Consider the following 19,054-nt stretch of genomic DNA (forward strand, 5'->3'; position numbering starts at 1 on the left):
GTGGTAATATGATTGAATGGCAAGTATAGGTGTTTAGACTCTCTCACACTGCAGATTGTCATGGAAACATAGAAAAATAGGTGCAGGTGTAGGCCATTCAGCCTACGAGCCAGCACAGCCATTCAATATGATCATGGCTGATCATCCAAAATCAGTAACCCGTTCCTGCATTTTCCCCATATACCTCGATTCCTTTAGCCCTCAGAGCTAAATCTAACTCTCTTGAAAACAACCAGTGAATTGGCCTCCACTGCCTTCGGAGAATTCCCCTCTTATCCTTCTAAATTCCAGTGAATACAAGCCCAGTCGACCCATTCTTTCATCATACGTCCGGCCTACCATCCCGGGAATTAACCTGGTGAACCTACGCTGCACTCCCTCAATAGCATAATGTCCTTCCTCAAATCAGGAGACCAAAATTACACACAATACACCAGGGCCTTGTACAACTGTAGTAGGACCTTCTTGCTCCCAAAATCAAATCCTCTCGCAATGAAGGCCAACATGCCATTAGCTTTCTTCACTGCCTGCTGTACCTGTACGCTTACTTTCAATGACTGATGTACAAGCACACCCAGGTCTCGGTGCACTTCCCCTTCCTAATCTGACACCATTCAGATAATAATCTGCCTTCCTGTTCTTGCCACCAAATTGGATAACCTCACATTTATCCACATTACACTGCATCAGCCATGCATCTACCCACTCACCCAACCTATCCAAGTTTCCTTGCAGCCTCATAGCATCCTCATCGCAGCTCACCCTGCCACCCTGCTTTGTGTCATCCGCAAACTTGGAGATGTTACATTTAATTCCCTTGTCTAAATCGTTAATATATATATTGTAAACAACTGGGGTCCCAGCACCGAGCCTTGTGGCACCCCACTAGTCACTGCCTGCCATTCTGAAAAGGACCCATTAACTCCTACTCTTTGCTTCCTGTCTGCCAACCAGTTCCCTATCCATGTCATTACCCTATCCCTAATACCATGTACTCTAATTTTGCACACTAATCTCTTGTGTGGACCTTGTCAAAGGCTTTTTGAAAGTCCAGATACACCACATCCACTGGCTCTCCCTCATCCATTCTACTTATTATACCCTCAAAAATTACAGAAGATTAGTCAAGCATGATTTCCCCTTCATAAATCCATACTGACTTTGACCGATTCTGTCACTGCTTTCCAAATGCGCCTCTATAACATCTTTAATCATCGACTCAAGCATCTTCCCCACCGCCGATGTATGGCTAACTGGACTATAATTCCCCGTTTTCTCTCTTCCTCCTTACTTAAAAACTGGGGTTAAATTGGGTACCCTCCAGCCCACAGAAACTGATCCAGTGTCGAAAGAACATTGGAAATTTTTCACCAATGCATCTGCGATTTCTAGGGCCACCTCCTTGAGTACGCTGAGATGCAGACCATCGGGCCCTGGGGATTTATCTGCCTTCAGTCCCAACAGTTTACATAACACCATTTCTTGACTAATGTGGATTCCCTTCAGTTCCTCCCTCCCACTAGATCCTCGGTCCCCTAGTATTTCTGGGAGATTGTTTGTGTCTTCCTTAGTGAAGACAGAACAAAAGTACTCGTTTAACTGTCATTTCTTGTCTAGCAGTTTGGTGGTGGATATGCTACTTGCCAGTTATCAGTCCATGCTAGAATGCGGTCTAGTTTTGTAGCAATCATGCATGGACTACTTAATTTGCCTCAGAGGGTACAGTGACGTAGTAACATTGCGAGATAAGCAGCTGTAATTCTGCGCCATCTATCCAGAGATTCGTACTTCACCTTGGCAGTTAGAAATTACACCAATTTCTCAAAAAATAATTTGCAATTAAAAAAAGCTAGTCTCAGTGACAATTACCATGCAGCTAAAGGATTATTCTAAAAGCTCAACTGGTTCATTAAAACTCTTCAGGGAAGGAAATTGCTATCCGTACTCCACAGCCATCAATATGGTCAACTCGTAGCTGCCACCTCAGTACATCAGTAATAAGAAATTAACAATAAATATTAGTATAGCCAGAAGCATCCAAATTTATGTTGAAATAAGCAAAAAGTACTCTTATTTCAGCTTGTCATGTCGTGTCAAATAAAAGGATGTTTCTCAGGGTCTAGTACTTAACCTTCAACAAACAAAAACATTGTCATTTCTATCAGTGCTATCCTTCGCACATTGCTGCAGGTCAACCTTATTAAATATAAAACCACTAAGGTGTTTGTCAAAGAACATCAAATATTTCAGAACATCCATAGAGTTGAAAGATGCCACATAAAATAAGTGCAGGCTGGCTTTTTGACTGAGATAGGGAGTGAGGTTTATCACAACTTACAGTCTCCTTGTCGAAAGAGAATCTCTTCCTCTGGACTCTCAGTCTTCAATGGATTAATAAAAGCGGGACTGTACGAAGAGAGAAAAAATAAATTATAATCAATTATTCCTTGCAGTTACTGTTTTTAATGCTCGTATGTATTTCTTAAGTACATATCCCAGATATGGGCAATTGGTCCAACTTGTCTATGCTGGCATTTATGGACCACTCATCCTGCTGCCTGCCTCCTGACATAATCAGTCAATATACCAAAACATTCCAGGTGTATTAGCAAACACCAACAGTCACTGAATGACATGATGAGCTCCAGAATTAGATCTGTCTTTTCCAAAGCAATTACAGTACTGGCATCTAATTATGGGAAAAAAATTGATAGATCCCACTCATGAAAAGCTGGGCAGATCCACAGTGATTCAAGATGTCATTTAGTCCCTGTAAACTTCCCCTGCCTTTTCGAAGACATGGCTGGGGTCTTTGTAGCCACCTACAGCCTACAGCCATAGGCACTATTCCTCTGGGACCTCGGGAAACAGCAAAAACCCATGGGATCAGGACATCATGTTTACTGAGTGCAGCATCCAGTAGGACTCAAGAGGAAAACCATTCACCAGCAAGAGTCATACCTCACATAAGAAAATAACTGTGGTTATTATTGGTTAATCAGTGAACACTTAAGTTGTGAACAATGTCCCGTTTATCACCGGCCCTGACCTCCCCACCATCGATGGGATTTATCGGAGTCGCTGCCTCAAAAAGGCAGCCTGCATCATCAGAGACCCACACCATCCTGGCCACACACTCATTTCACCCAATCCAGCACTGGTTACGTAAAGTTTTAGAAACTATAATCAAGGGGAAAAAAGTTAAAAGGCACTTATTAGGCTGCAATATTGGGGTAGTCATAAAACTTATTTGGATGACCTGAAACTTGCTTGTAACTCGTGGACTATGAATATTGCTCAAAGGGCACGCAAGCAAATTTTCCCATGAGACGGATAAAGGCTTTTTAAAAATAATAATTTCCAAGTCATTTAAAGTTAAAAGTCTAGAATTGCTTTTCTTGGCATCCTCTTTAATAAACTATTATGCAATTTCCACTTTCTCTCAAATATTAGGAAATTAAAATATTGAAATACTGGCAGCCTGAGGTACCTCTCGCAAATGTGCCTATTTTCCTTTTCCACATAATTCACAAGTTTCCCTCCGTTTTTGATGAAGTACTCCTTGGAAAAGCAATCAACTATTAAGCATATTTATGTGTAAACATTCTCAATATATGAAAACCCACAATGATTCAGAATTCAAGGTACAATGGATATGAATTGTTCCTGCACATAATGGCACTAAATCATTTCCACTTATCAAATGAAATAAACTTGATGTAAATGTACATCCATTGTTTACCTTTTATTTGAAGTATCACGTGCCACCATTACAAAAGTAGCATCAATTACAGGAAGGAAGGTGCCATTTTGATACTTGAAAGTAAAAAAATAAATCATAAATTAAATCATGTACAATTTCAAATGAACAAATTTAAAATCATACCAATATTTATTGTCTTTTCTAACACACAGATAAATATCCTTACTAATACATTGGAACTAGTCATCAGCTCCTACAGCCCTTAGAAACAGGCCCTTTGGCCCATCCTACCAACCATCCATACGAATGCCATTTACCATTTACCTGATCCTTAGTCTTCATTTCTGTGTGATTCAAGTGTTTATCCAGAAGCAATGAAATGTGAGAATACCTGCCTCCACCACTCCCTCAGGTATGCCAAAGAATAAGAACCTTTTGATTGCAGTGTGATATTCCAATTTTGTTGAAACCCCTCATCACTTATCAGTTGATGGAATGTTTGAAGATACAGGTACACAACCTTTTATCCAAAAGCCTTGGGACCAGACACTTCTCGGATTTCGGAAATTTTCGGGTTTCGGAATGGAAGATTTTAAGCGTAGATTAGGTAGGTAGCGCGGGCGGCTTGAAAAGTCTGGAGCGGCTGCCTCCTCCCCGGAGACCGGGGAATCATTGTAAATCATTACTTAAATGTTAGTCAGTTAGTTTGGAGGGATTTATGTGGTATGGGGGGGGGGGGGGGGGGGGGGGGAAACTTTAATTCTTAGTCCCCTACCTGGTCGGAGAGGCGGGGAGCGGGCAATGCCTTACCGGGTCGCCGTGCAGTAAGCTCCGGAGCGCTGTGGCCGCCGACTCCCAACATCGCGGAGCTGGGGCTGCGGGCGTCCGGCCGCGGGCGGCGCTGGATTTGGAGCGCCGCGCAGCCAGGGGCAAAGATCTTAGAGCAGGGGTAGAGTTGCCGGGGTCGGAGCTACAACCGGCGCCGCCCGCGGCCGGACGCCCGCAGCCCCTTCACATAAAAGCCCTCCAAACTAACTGACTAACATTTAAGCAATGATTTTCAGATGTTTAAGTGTCTCCCCGGTCTCCGGGGAGGAGGCAGCCGCTACAGTAGTACAGACCTGGGTTGACCGTGGGTCGTTTCGGGTCAAGTTTGGCGCCAAACGCGAGCTTTGGTGTGCAGACGACATCCTGGAAAAAATGTCCGGTTTTCGGAGCTTTTCGCTTTCCGGAATTTCGGATAAAAGGTTGTGCACCTGTAATATGTCCTCTTTACGGCCGTGAGGTGAAATATTTTATGGGTGAGCACAAAGGAAAATAAATCATAACATAGTACAACTTAAAATGGACAGGATATTGACCAGGCCACATTTGACATGTCTTTTACTTCAAACCAGAAGTTCCACAGTGTGATCCATTCATGGAAAGGTTTATATTAAAGGAATAACATTTTCCTGATATTTGGTCAATTTACCTTTCAAAATTCAGGCCGAGAACACAGTTGAGGTGGCGTTGTCTAACTTCAAGATTGTTAAAATCCCAATTCTTCTTTGAAAATATTTTTAATGCAGGGAATGTTACCTCAACTATTATTGGTAGAGTTATTTTCATAGTGGGAAATTCAAATTAAAACCAAAATAACACAATACCATTACCAATAAACCAATAACAATTACCAAACATTACCCGAAAGCCCTGAAACGGAACCCCCAAGGAAAAGGAAAAGAGGTCGCCCCAAGAACAGCTGGAGAAGTGTCCAGACAGAAATGTCTGAGAGTGGGCTCAACTGAGGAAATCTAGAAAGGGCTGCCAACAACCGAGTGAGGTGGAGGAATTTGTCAATGGCCTATGCTCCCTTGAGGGGCAAAGGGCTGAAGAAGAAGAAAGTATTTTTTCATGTTACATCCAATTATTAAATATAAATGAACTCAATATTTTCTTTTCCAACTAAGGATGGAAAACTTCTTGACCCACATCCAAACAGTGAACTAACCTGCAATATGTGCATCTGGACTTCCATGGAACTTCTTCCCACCCAGGTGACATGACCAGTGAATTTCAAGTCACAATCCGGCAGGATAACATTTTTGACCAGATCTGGAGAGAGAAAATATATTTTTACAAGACTACAGAAGATCTTTGACAACAGGCACTGAACCTTCCATTTGACGACTGTGTTAATTTTTGTAATGTTCAGTACCTTAATATTTAAGCCATTCATTTCTTACAGACTTTGATGGGAATTATGAGCAAATGGCAAGAATGAATACAGTGTCAGATTATGCACTTCTTTGAATAACACTGAACCTGAATGTTGCAGATTGTCAGGCTCCTGTACCTTCCACCTGAAGGCAGCGGGGAGATGAGTGAGTGGCCAGGATGGTGTGGATCCTTGATGATGCTGGCAGAACTTGAGTGGAGCTTATCAGAACATTGTGCAACCCTAATTGCCCTTGCAAATTAGCAGTTTAGCCATTTTCTTGACCAGCTTCAACCATTCCAGTAAAGGTACTTTGACAGCATTGTTGCATATGGGAATTTCAGGATTCACATGCAGCAACCATGAAGGAGCAGCAATATATTTCCAAGTTAGGATGATGTGTGACCAGGTGGGGAAATCTGTCCCCTTGCCCTTTAAAGAAGTTCAAGAATTTGAGGTGTTGTTGGAGTAACCTAGATAGGTTTGCAGATAGTTACACTGCAGCTATGGGTTGTGAATGGTGGATGAAGTTAACGTTTAGAGTAGTGAGATTGGGACCAATCAAGCTTTTTGTTTGAGTGATGGCACAATTTATTCAGGCAAGTGGGGAGTGTTTTATCCCACTCCACCTTGCTGACAAAAAGTCTGGCTCTAGGATCCTGCAGAATCTTCCCGTGACTAGGATGAATAACCACCATGACCATTTACCTTTCTGACTACAACCACTGAAATGTTTCCCCTGAATGCCCATTGAGTTCAGATTACCCAAATGTGATGCAAGAAAAATTGTATAAATAAATCAGGCAAACTCAAGACTGCCAAGAGTAGGTATGTCTGCAGTTAGATCTTGGCCTTTTCATTTTATTCCATCTGAAATTATTTCAACTCTCAATATTACTCACCACTAGCTAGCTACACGCCTATTAAAGTATATAATCAAACATGTTCCAATGTACATGCATGCTACTCTGTCATTACATTTGGTGATTACTTTCTGTTTTAGTTGTCAGATGTGCCTCAGTTTAAAGCGTGCCATCTGGGACTCCACTCCAGAGACTTGATCACAGCATTACTGATGAATTCACAGCATTACTGTTGAGCACAACTAATTGAAGAGCGTACAGTTATTCTTGGGATCCTGGCAGATGCTTACACTTCAACCAAAAACAAAGGTAATGGTGACTATCAAATTGCCGTCTGTGAAAGCTTATTTGCAAAATTTGCACATCACTCAAGTGAACATTTCTCAAGGTACGTCATCAGCTGCAAGGTGCACTGCGGCTTGTTGAAAAGACGCCTTCGAAGCTTCACCTCCTGCTGAAACTTACAATACAAAGTCAGATGCCCTTCACAATTCTTAAGTTAGACACCACTTTGGCACTGTTCATCAAACCCTTGCAAAACCTGTAAAATAACACAGCAAGATGCTGTAACAGCACAACCATTCATTTTATAGACAATAGACAATAAGTGCAGGAGTAGGCCATTCGGCCCTTCGAGCCCGCACCGTATATACTATTTTCACATATTATTTTGCAATATTAAAAATATTTCCTTTAAAATTGAAAATTGAATGCCATGCACTGTACATATTGTAGAGAAAGAGGAATGGATTCTTGGATATCACAGATAACTTTGGACAACGTTCACACTTTAGAAGAATGTAAATATAAATATACCTATCTCATCAACAAGTGCCGTCACAATTGAAAAAGGACTTCGTGGAGAATCGGTTTTGGCATGAGTATAACTAATTAAAACTGCAAGACAAGAAAGAGAATGTTAATCACACCATGTTGATATTCAATAAATTCTCTAAATCAACTTAAATGAATTAGGGACTGATAGTCATATGTAAAGTTCTACTGAGGGTGTAGCTCATAACATGGCTCTCCCTCTGGATGGAAGGTAGACACAAGATGCTGGAGCAACTCAGCAGGACAGGCAGCATCTCTGGAGAGATGGAATGGGTGACGTTTCGGGTCAAGACCCTTCTCCCTCTTGATCACTACTATTCCCCGAGCTGCTTTCCCAGCCCATTGCTGCATCTCCTGCCAATTTATTTTCCAAATTCTCCATGTTCTAATCTATATTCTGGCAAAAATATTTTCTGCGTCACCAAACCCTCTATCCAATGAGGTCTGATAACATACAAAGCAAGAACTTTGCAATCAAAGATTCAAGTAGAGTGACATCCAAACCACTACAATCCTTTTCCTAGCTCTATTGGGGTGTTAGCCCTTCGATGCCCATTGACTTCAGTTTACAAATACAGGTCAAGAACTTTGATTTGAGAAGTTCCTGTTATATACACCTCTGTGAGAGGTGTAGCAGGTGGAACTCATTACTGTAGCAGGTGGAACTCACTACTGTTGCAGGTGGAACTCACTACTGTTGCAGGTGGAACTCACTACTGTAGCAGGTGGAACTCACCGCGGCTCGAGAGACTCGAGAGACTAACAGAGGCAAAGAGGTTTGCCACGCACTGCAAGGGAGCAGTGGACCAGACCGGAAGAGCGGAAGGAATTACCACTAGACAGCCAAACCAGTAGGTAATTTACGGCTGGGGTGAGTACTTTCCCATTTATAGGAGGTAGGATTATATAAATAAGGGGTGTATCAATACAGTAGGGGATTCTTAAATAGGACCAGTTAATTACTTATATAAGATGGGCGGTCAGGAGATGTGCCAATACTGCGAGATGTGGGAATTTGTCGACACCATTAATGTAGAAGATCCCTACAGCTGCAGTAAGTGTTTGAGGCTAGAGGAACTCCAGCTCCGCATTGATGAGCTGGAGACCCAACTTCATACGCTGCGGTACATCAGGGAGGGGGAGTATTACCTGGATGTTTTGTGCCAGGGGATGGTCACACCGACCAGTTTAACTAATTCAGTAGGCAGTGAGCAAGGAAAGGAAGGTGTGGCCATAAGCGAGGCAGGTAGGGGGAACCAGGAGGAGATGCGGCAGGAGCCACAGCCCTTGTCCCTGACGAGCATGACCGAGGCTCTTACTCAATGTAAGGACGGGATCAGGGGCTGTGGGAGGGATGAGCAACCTGGCTGCAGCACCGTGGATCAGGAGGCCATTCAAGAGGGGGGAGTTAGAAGAAATGCCGTAGTGATAGGGGATAGTATTATTCGGGGGGTAGATAAGGTTCTCTGCGGCCAGCAGAACATGTCCCGAAGGCTGTGTTGCCTACCCGGTGCTAGGGTTAAGGATATCTCTGCGATGCTGGAGAGAAATTTGCAGTGGGAGGGGGAGGATCCAGTGGTCGTGGTCCATGTGGGGACCAATGACATAGGAAGGACGAGGAAGGAGGATCTGCTGAAGGAGTTTGAGCAGTTAGGGAATAAATTAAAAAGCAGAACCTCGAGGGTACTGATCTCCGGATTGCTACCTGAGCCACGGGCCAAATCGGCGAGGGTACGTAAAATTAGAAAGCTAAATGCGTGGCTCAAAGACTGGTGTGGGAATAATGGGTTTGGTTTCTTGGGCCACTGGCACCAGTACTGGGACAGGGGGGATCTGTTCTGTAAGGACGGACTTCACCTGAACGGTGCTGGGACTGGGGTCCTGGCAAATCATATAACTAGGGCAGTAGAGAGGTCTTTAAACTAAGTAGCGGGGGGGAGGTAACAAGGGGGGTAATAACGGCAGGGGTAGAGGAAATAGAGCAGGGTATCAGTGGGGAAGCGGAAAGTCAAAATGTGACAGGAGACAGAATGTGTGAAGATAAAGCTCTAGATGTAAAAGGGGCAAAAATGGAAAGGAAGGGTAGTAAAAATCATCTGAAAGTGCTTTATCTAAATGCACGGAGTATTCGTAATAAGATAAATGAATTAACGGTGCAATTAAGTATATATAGTTATGATATCGTGGCCATTACGGAGACATGGCTGCAAGGGGATCAGGACTGGGAGTTAAATATAGAGGGGTACTCGACAATTAGGAAAGATAGACAGGAAAGAAAGGGAGGAGGGGTGGCCCTTTTAATAAGGGAGGGAATAACGGCAATAGAGAGGAAGGATATTGCGTTGAAGGATCAGGATAGTGAAACAGCTTGGGTACAGATAGAGAATAATAAGGGGAAAAAAACACTAGTGGGTGTAATTTATAGACCTCCAAATAGCTGTGACGCTGTTAGTCAGAACATAAATCTGCAAATAGTTGACGCATGTAAAAAGGGAACTGCTGTAATCATGGGGGACTTCAATTTTCATATTAATTGGGCAAACCAAACTGGGCAGGGTAGACTAGAGGAAGAGTTTATAGAATGTATTAGAGACGGGTTCCTAGAACAGTATGTCACAGAACCGACAAGGGGGGAGGCAATCTTGGATCTGGTTCTGTGTAATGAAGCAGGATTAATTAAAAATGTCATAGTTAGGGACTCGTTGGGAACAAGTGACCACAATATGGTCGAATTCCATATTCAAATAGAAGGGGAGCAGGTTGAAACTCAGGCTAGGGTGCTTAGTCTAAATAAGGGGGATTATGAAGGTATGAGGACTGAGCTGATCAAAGTTGACTGGGATAGCAGACTCAAGAATAAGACGGTACATGAGCAGTGGTGTACGTTTAAGGGTATACTGTATAACCTTCAAGAAAAATTTATTCCTATGAAGAAAAAAAGGGGTAAGGGTAAGAACAGTCAGCCATGGCTCAGTAAAACTATAAAGGATAGTATTCGGCTGAAGGCAAGGGCATATAAGGTAGCCAGAGATAGTGGGAGGGTAGAGGATTGGGAAGCATTTAAAGGTCAGCAAAAAATAACTAAGAGATTAATTAAGACGGGGAAAATAGACTATGAAAGGAATTTAGCGAACAACATAAAAACTAATAGTAAGAGTTTTTATAGCTATATAAAAAGAAAAAGGGTGGCTAAGGTGAACGTTGGTCCATTGGAGGGTGAGACTGGAGAGTTGTTGGTGGGGAACATGGAAATGGCAAAGGCATTAAACGAGTATTTTGTATCAGTCTTCACCATAGAAGACACAAAAAATATTCCAACGCTGGATAAACAGGGGGCGGTAGGAATGGAGGAGCTAAATACTATTAAGATCACCAAGGAGGTGGTATTAGGGAAATTAATGAGACTGAAGGAGGATAAATCCCCTGGGCCTGATGGATTACATCCAAGGGTCTTGAGGGAGATAGCGGTGGGGATTGTGGATGCATTGGTGATAATTTTCCAAAACTCCCTGGAGGCAGGAACGGTCCCAGTGGATTGGAAAATGGCCAATGTAACACCTATATTTAAAAAAGGAAGTAAACAGAAGGCGGGTAACTATAGACCGGTTAGTCTAACATCGGTGGTGGGTAAAATGTTAGAGACAATTATTAAAGAAACACTAACGGGGCACTTGGATAAACATGACTTCATCGGACAGAACCAGCATGGTTTTGTGAAGGGGAAGTCCTGTTTAACGAATCTGCTCGAATTCTTTGAGGAAGTAACAACCCGGGTGGATAAAGGGGAACCGGTGGATGTGGTATACTTGGACTTCCAAAAGGCTTTTGACAAGGTGCCACATAAGAGACTATTGCTAAAAATAAAAAATTATGGGATTGGGGGTAATATATTAGCATGGGTAGAGGATTGGCTAACAAATAGGAAGCAGAGAGTGGGGATAAATGGTTCATACTCGGGATGGCAACCGGTAACTAGCGGGGTTCCGCAAGGGTCGGTGCTGGGACCCCAGTTGTTCACAATTTATATAAATGATTTGGAGGAGGGAACCAAGTGTAATATATCAAAATTTGCGGACGATACAAAAATGGGAGGAAAAGTAGGGGATGAGGAGGATAGGAAGAGTCTGCAAAAGGATATAGATAAGCTAGGTGAGTGGGCAACAACTTGGCAGATGAAGTTTAATACTAATAAATGTGAAGTCATTCACTTTGGGAAAAAAAATGATAGGGCAAGTTATTTTCTAAATGAGGAGGAGCTGCGTTGTAATGCAACGCAAAGGGATCTAGGGGTATTAGTACATGAATCACTAAAAGTTAGTATGCAGGTGCAGCAAGCAATCAGGAAGGCCAATGGAGTTTTGGCCTTTATTGCTAGGGGGATTGAGTATAAAAACACGGAGGTCTTGCTGCAGCTGTACACAGTATTAGTGAGACCACATTTGGAATACTGTGTACAGTTCTGGGGTCCATACTTAAGAAAGGATGTACTAGCCCTGGAGGCAGTGCAGCGAAGGTTTACAAGATTAATTCCTGCAATGAGGGGATTGACATATGAGGAAAGGTTAAGTAGGCTGGAACTCTACTCTTTGGAGTTTAGAAGAATGAGAGGCGATCTCATTGAAACATATAAGATCGTGAGGGGCCTTGATCGGGTGGATGCACCGAGGATGTTCCCAATGATCGGGGAAACCAGAACTAGGGGACATAGTTGCAGAATAAGGGGGGGCTCTTTTAAAACTGAGATGAGGAAGAACTTCTTCACCCAGAGGGTGGTTAATTTATGGAATTCACTGCCCCAGGGAGCAGTGGAAGCAGAAACTTTAAATATATTTAAGACTAAAATAGATGGTTTTTTAGCTGCCAAGGGGATAAGGGGCTACGGGGAGAGGGCAGGGATATGGACCTAGGTATGGTTAGTATAGTAAGACCTGAGTGATCTCCTGGACAAGTGTCGATCGCCTGGATTGGGGTCGGAGAGGAATTTCCCGGATTTTTTTCCCGAATTGGACCTGGGTTTTTATCCGTTTTTTTGCCTCCCCCAGGAGATCACGAGGTTCTTGGGGTGGAGAGGGGTGATAGCGGTATAAAGGGGAGGGTAGTGTCTTGTGTTCTGTGTCTTGTGTCTACTGTTTGTGGGTAAGTGTGTCTGTTTAGTGTTCAGCCATGAGCGAATGGCGGTGCGGGCTCGACGGACCTGGTGGTCTACTCTCGCACCTACTTTCTATGTTTCTATGTTTCTATATATCCGCATCTATCAATTGGTCTCAACTGATCATAATGCCTACAGTCCATCTTAAAACTGATTATATCTCACTAATCGCTACTGTTCTGAAACTTTACTAATATTGCACATGAAGATACAGTCTGATAACTCTCCAACCAGCAACTTGTATCATCATAGCTCTTCTCCCTCTCTCAAATATCCAATTGACTTTGCTCAAAGGACCAGGAGGTTATGGCTAAACTTAAAATGTATACTCTTTTCTACTCAATACTATCCAAGGATCACAAAACCTCCTTTTTTAGACTTTCTTTCCTTCAATGACAATCCCAGACTTTGTCATCACGCAATTATTTGTTTCTCAGTTTAACACATCATGTATGGTTATCATCCCAATATGCGCCACAATGTCTGTAATGACCAGATTGTAATAGTTATTTCCAATCAGCATTCCTCATTTTGCTCTGTCCATTTCTAAGTTTACCAGTTTTGAAAATGACTTTAATGGGCCAGGAAAGCAAGCTAATAGTCGGAGAATGGGATTTAGAGATGCAACAGTCATGAGCACCTGACTCATGTATTATCTTCTTCATAAATCACATTATCAATGTACTTGCTTGAAAATGCCTTCACTTCCATACAGAACCTCACAGATTCCAGCAATAGTCCAAGAGTCAGCTGCAATTCTACACATTGACTGCTCAGGTTAGGAACCAAAGGCAAGGGCAAATATTATATCAGTAACATTTCTCTTAAATGTTGGTTTTGTTTTTAAATGTTCAAAAATATCCAAGTGTCTGATTTTAATGACTTATTTTAAATTGTGTTTTTTATTTTGATTAATCTTTATTTGTTTTTGACAGTTTCCGAATGAGGGTGATGTTCAGAAGCATTCAATGCATTTACAGCTGGCATAACATTGGAAGGCTGTGGGGAGGTGGGTGCTTAGCTGACTTGTCAATGTCTTTTCCCGAGTTTTACACTGTTTTGGCTTAACACTGTGTGAAGACCATGTCATTTTGCATCCATATGGTTTTGGACAACAAGTCAACTCTACTTCAACATATATCAACTTGTCCTACCCCAGCAGCTTTACCACACTCCCAGACATTTCTTGAATTATTATTTTTTAGTTCAAAATTCAATCTTGCAAATCTGTCAAAGAGCCCACATTTTACCTCCAAATGAGTCAAGGTCTTCAAGGATCCTACCAAACCTGTTGAGGGAAAATGGATGAAAAATAAAATTCAATGTAATTTCCCAAGTTTGATCTCAAAATTGAAAGGGAAATTTAAACTTAATACAACATTAGTAGACTGCTGTACCTCACTAAGTTATGTACATTCAAGTATTTTTCTCTCAAGAGGGGTTGGCTTCCCAATGGCAGGAAAACCTCCAGATAACTGTCCTTCATGGAGCGAAATGGCAAGCTGTCTTGGCTTTCCACCGGTGGAAAACTTAATGAACTTCTTTCCTCAGCAGATTTCAGATGTTCCCTGGAAGAGAGAACTGTGACTGTTAACAAATGCAGAATATGAAGGAAGGAACTGCAGATGCTGGTTTAACTCCCACTTTTTTCAGCACTTTAACTCCCCCTCCCATTCACAATCTGACCTGGGCCTCCTCCATTGTCCAGCGCAACAGCACCCCATATTTCGCTTGGGTAGTTTACACCCCAGCGGTATGAACAGTGACTTCTCTTAACTTCAAATAGCCCTTGCTTTCCCTCTCTCTCTCCATCCCCTCCCCGTTCTCTCACCAGTCTTACTGTCTACGACCACATTCTATCTCTGTACTGTCCTTCCCACTCCCCTTACATCAGTCTGAAGAAGGGTCTCGACCCGAAACGTCACCCATTCCTTCTCTCCAGAGAAGCTGCCTGTCCCGCTGAGTTACTCCAGCATTTTATGTCTACCTACCCTCTCTTTTTCAGCTTCTTTTCTTCTACACCGTCAGTCTGAAGAAGGATACCGACAAGAAACGTTGGCTGTGTTTCCTTCACAGTTACTGCCTGACCTGCTGAGTTTCTCCAACCGTTTGTTTTTTTTAAGATCAGATCCAATATCCACTTCATCCCCCTCCTACTCTCCACATTTTCCCTCCTCACACCCTCACCCCAAATAGCTCATACTATCAATATACCTCCAGATTTTCGATGCACCAACAATATCATGTAGTTTCATACGCACTGAATAAAGAGAAGATAATTAATGTCAAACAAGGTTTTCATTTCTATTGTAAAATTACTCTCCCAAAATACATTTTGCTATTGCTGAACAGATAACTAAAAATGGCACACAAGCAAACTCTTGATTCAAGTCCTGATTATCAAAAAAATACTATGTCTTAAAAATAGAAATGCGGGCAGAGAATTCCAAATAACTCAAGGTTAGGCTATTTATGATGGGAATTTACATTATATTTTTCACCATTAAGCAACTGGAAAACGAGCCTGGTCAGGTAATTGGTGTTATGGTGCAAGAGCATTGTGGAGATAGTGACCACAACAATTGGAGGAAAAGCACCTCATATTTTGCTTGGGCAGCTTATAACCCAGAGGTATGAATATCGATTTATCTAATTTCAAGTAACCCTTGTATTCCATTTCCCTTCGCTACCCAGCCATAGTCATCCTATTAGTTTCACTGTTCGTATTTCTTCGTTATCACCTCCTCCACAGCCAAAAATGGACCATTGTGGGCTCCTGGGTCACCAGTGCCGGCTCTGATTTGTTCTGTACTTTTTCATACCTCTAGTTTCCCTCTTCCCTGATCTCAGTCTGAAGAAAGGGTCTCGAGCTGAAATGTCACCTATTCCTTTTCTCCAGTTGATGCTGCCTGACCCGCTGAGTTATTCCTGCATTTTGTGTCTATCTTCCATAGGTGTTAAGAATGTTTTGAATAGGATAAGTCTGGATGTTGTGGGAAGGTACTTAATTGGGGCATTGCAGATTAGAATTTAATTAAGCAGGAGCTAGAGAGGGTAGATTGGAGCAGTTGTTATTGGGTAACATAGAAAATAGGTGCAGGAGTAGGCCATTCGGCCCTTCGAGCCTGTACCGCCATTCAATATGATCATGGCTGATCATTCAACTCAGTATCCCGTACCTGCCTTCTCTCCATAGCCCCTGATCCCTCTAGTCACAAGGGCCACATCTAATTCCCTCTTAAATATAGCCAATGAACTGGCATCAACTACCTTCTGTGGCAGAGAGTTCCAGAGATTCACCACTCTCTGCATGAAAAATGTTCTTCTCATCTCGGTTCTAAAGGATTTCCCCTCTATCCTTAAGCTGTGACCCCTTGTCCTGGACTTCCCCAACATCGGGAACAATCTTCCTGCATTTAGCCTGTCCAATCCCTTAAGAATTTTGTAAGTTTCTATAAGATCCCCCCTCAATCTCCTAAATTCTAGCAAGTACAATCCGAGTCTATCCAGTCTTTCTTCATAAGAAAGTCCTGACATCCCAGGAATCAGTCTGGTGAACCTTCTCTGCACTGCCTTTATGGCAATAATGTCCTTCCTCAGATTTGGAGACCAAAAATGTACGCAATACTCCAGGTGTGGTCTCACCAAGACCCTGTACAACTGCAGCAGAACCTCCCTGCTCCTATACTCAAATCCTCTTGCTATGAATGCCAACATACCATTCGCCTTCCTCACTGCCTGCTGCACCTGCATGCCTACTTTCAATGACTGGTGTACCATGACACCCAGGTCTCGTTGCATCTCCCCTTTTCCTAATTGGCCACCATTTAGATAATAGTCAGCTTTCCTGTTTTTGCCACCAAAGTGGATAACCTCACATTTATCCACATTATACTGCATCTGCCATGCATTTGCCCGCTCATCCAGCCTATCCAAGTCACCTTGCAGCCTCCTAGCATCCTCCTCACAGCTAACACTGCCGCCCAACTTAGTGTCATCCGCAAACTTGGAAATGTTGCATTCAATTCCCTCGTCCAAATTATTAATATATATTGTAAATAGCTGGGGTCCCAGCACTGAGCCTTGCGGTACCCCACTAGTCACTGCCTGCCATTCTGAAAAGGACCCGTTTACTCCTACTCTTTGCTTCCTGTTTGCCAGCCAGTTCTCTATCCACATCAATACTGAACCCCCAATACCATGTGCTTTAAGCTGGAATGCTAAGACCAAAGATGACATGTGGGAGTAGTTTAAAAGGCAGCTGATAAGCAGTAAAGAGGGATAAGGATGGCAAGGGAATCACGGATAACGAAGGAGGTTGTAAACTTGGTCAGGAGGAAATAGTAAGTGTATGTCACTTTTAAGTAGACAGGAATATAAACAACTGCACACAATATTCCAAATATAGTCTAACCAGTTGCTTATAAAGCCTCAGCATTCCAACCCAGTGTTTCAGCCGATATGTTTGGACAACTATTGTTGTACTGTTGGGAGTTGCTATTTGGCAAGATTCTCAGCTTCAACCATTCCAGACCCTCCTACTCCACGTCTATAATGAACAAGCCTCCTCAAACGCCCCATGGTGCTGCTGCCAACACCCCAACAGTCCAAATTTTTTATCTCAAAAAGTAACCCAACCCGGAACTGCAAGCCTATTCCTCCAATGTGAGCCAGGTCCAGACACCTCAACGCACTCCACGACAGCCAACCACCCCTCACCGCCACCTTTGATATTGCTGCCATCATTGATCCTTGACCAATTATCGATCCAATCCAAACCTCTCTCTATTCCTCATTACAATCCAGTCCAGAAAATTCAATTTTCCACCTCCAGTCATTGCACATCTCTTTCCTGCCCAACACAGCCACAACACCGACCTTTCCAAGCTGCCAGATATAACTCCGTTGAACCTGGCCCTACTCCCAAGCAGTACATTTTCAATCCCAAAAACATTCCACCCATGCAATTGAGGTTTGTAAATCACAACCCTGGCAGAATCATTCTTTGGCATCCTGCTACAGTATCAACACAGCATACTTTTTGATGTGCTCCGGTATTTTTAGACATGCGTTAATAGTAATAATAAATTTTATTTATGGGCGCCTTTCAAGAGTCTCAAGGACACCTTACAAAAATTTAGCAGGTAGAGGAAAAACATGCAAGGGGAATGAAATAAATAGTAGAGACATGACTAGTACACAAAGTAAAGACAGAATTCAATACAAAACACAATACGAGGCAATTAATGCACAGATGAAAAGGGAGGGGGACGTGAGGCTAAGGATAGGCAGAAGTGAAGAGATGGGTCTTGAGGCGGGACTGGAAGATGGTGAGGGATACGGAATTGCGGATCAGTTGGGGAGGGAGTTCCATAATAGTATCGATTGGAGTGGGACTAGAGGAGGGCGGGAGAGAGAGCATATTTTTCTACATAGAGAAAGGAAACAGGCCATTTGGCCCAACTTGTCCAAGTCGACCTAGTCCCACCTGCCCATGTTTGGCCCATGTCCCTCCAAACCTTTCCCATCCACGTACCTGTCCAAATGCCTGTTAAATGTTAAATGCTTCAACTACCTTCTCTGGAACTCATTCCCTATACCCACCAGTCTGTGACAAAGGTGCCCTACAGGTTCTATTAAATCTTTCCCCTCTCACCTTAAACCCTGTGGTTCTTGATTCCCTTGTTCTGGGTAAAGGACATTATCTATTCCTCCTCGTGATTTTATACACCTCTATAAGATCACTCCTGAGTCTCCCAAAAATAAAATCTCCTAGCTTGCGCAACCTCTGCCTGTAGCTCAGACTCTCGAGTCCAGGCAACATCCTTGTAAATCCTCTCTGCACTCTTTCCAGCTTAACAACATCCTTCCAAGGTGACCAAAAGTGAACACAATACTCCAAATGCGGTCTCACCAACATCTTGCACAACTGTGACATAACATTCCAACTTCTATACTCAATATAGTGTGTCAAGTCTGTGTCTATACTCAATACCCTGACAGATGAAGACCAATGCACTAAAAGCCTTCTTGACCACCCTATCCACCTGTTCCGCCACTTTCAGGGAACTATGTACCTGTCCACCCAGCTGATCAAGATCCTGTTCTCATTTGTGATAACCATCTTCACAATCTACGATACTACCCACTTTAGTATCATCTGCAAACTTACTAATTGTGCCTTGTACATTTTCCTTTAAATCATAAATATAAATCACAAACAACAATAGACTCAACACCAAACCCCGAGGAACACCACTCGTCACCGGCACCCAGTCTGGAAAACAACATTCCACCATCACCCT

At 42.8% G+C, this 19,054-nt stretch overlaps 1 protein-coding gene across 3 annotated transcripts in view; it reads right to left on the reverse strand.

Annotated features, from left to right (window-relative positions):
* The window catches only part of acot9 (acyl-CoA thioesterase 9), a 52,054-nt gene that overhangs the window by 24,484 nt on the left and 8,516 nt on the right, over positions 1-19,054 (reverse strand). For all 3 annotated transcript variants that reach the window (XR_004414005.1, XM_033032909.1, XM_033032910.1), the window contains exons 4-10: positions 14,964-15,009; positions 14,147-14,317; positions 14,000-14,037; positions 7,583-7,663; positions 5,697-5,800; positions 3,743-3,816; positions 2,339-2,406 (exon numbers count right to left, since the gene is read on the reverse strand). Coding sequence is in view for 2 of the 3 variants with exons in the window: in XM_033032909.1 (XP_032888800.1) it covers positions 2,339-2,406; positions 3,743-3,816; positions 5,697-5,800; positions 7,583-7,663; positions 14,000-14,037; positions 14,147-14,317; positions 14,964-15,009 (582 nt within the window). In the remaining variant the exon portion in view is untranslated. The remainder of the gene's footprint in view (positions 1-2,338; positions 2,407-3,742; positions 3,817-5,696; positions 5,801-7,582; positions 7,664-13,999; positions 14,038-14,146; positions 14,318-14,963; positions 15,010-19,054) is intronic.

Source organism: Amblyraja radiata, chromosome 14 (genome assembly GCF_010909765.2).
Source record: "Amblyraja radiata isolate CabotCenter1 chromosome 14, sAmbRad1.1.pri, whole genome shotgun sequence".
In the NCBI taxonomy this organism is placed as follows: Eukaryota; Metazoa; Chordata; class Chondrichthyes; order Rajiformes; family Rajidae; genus Amblyraja; species Amblyraja radiata.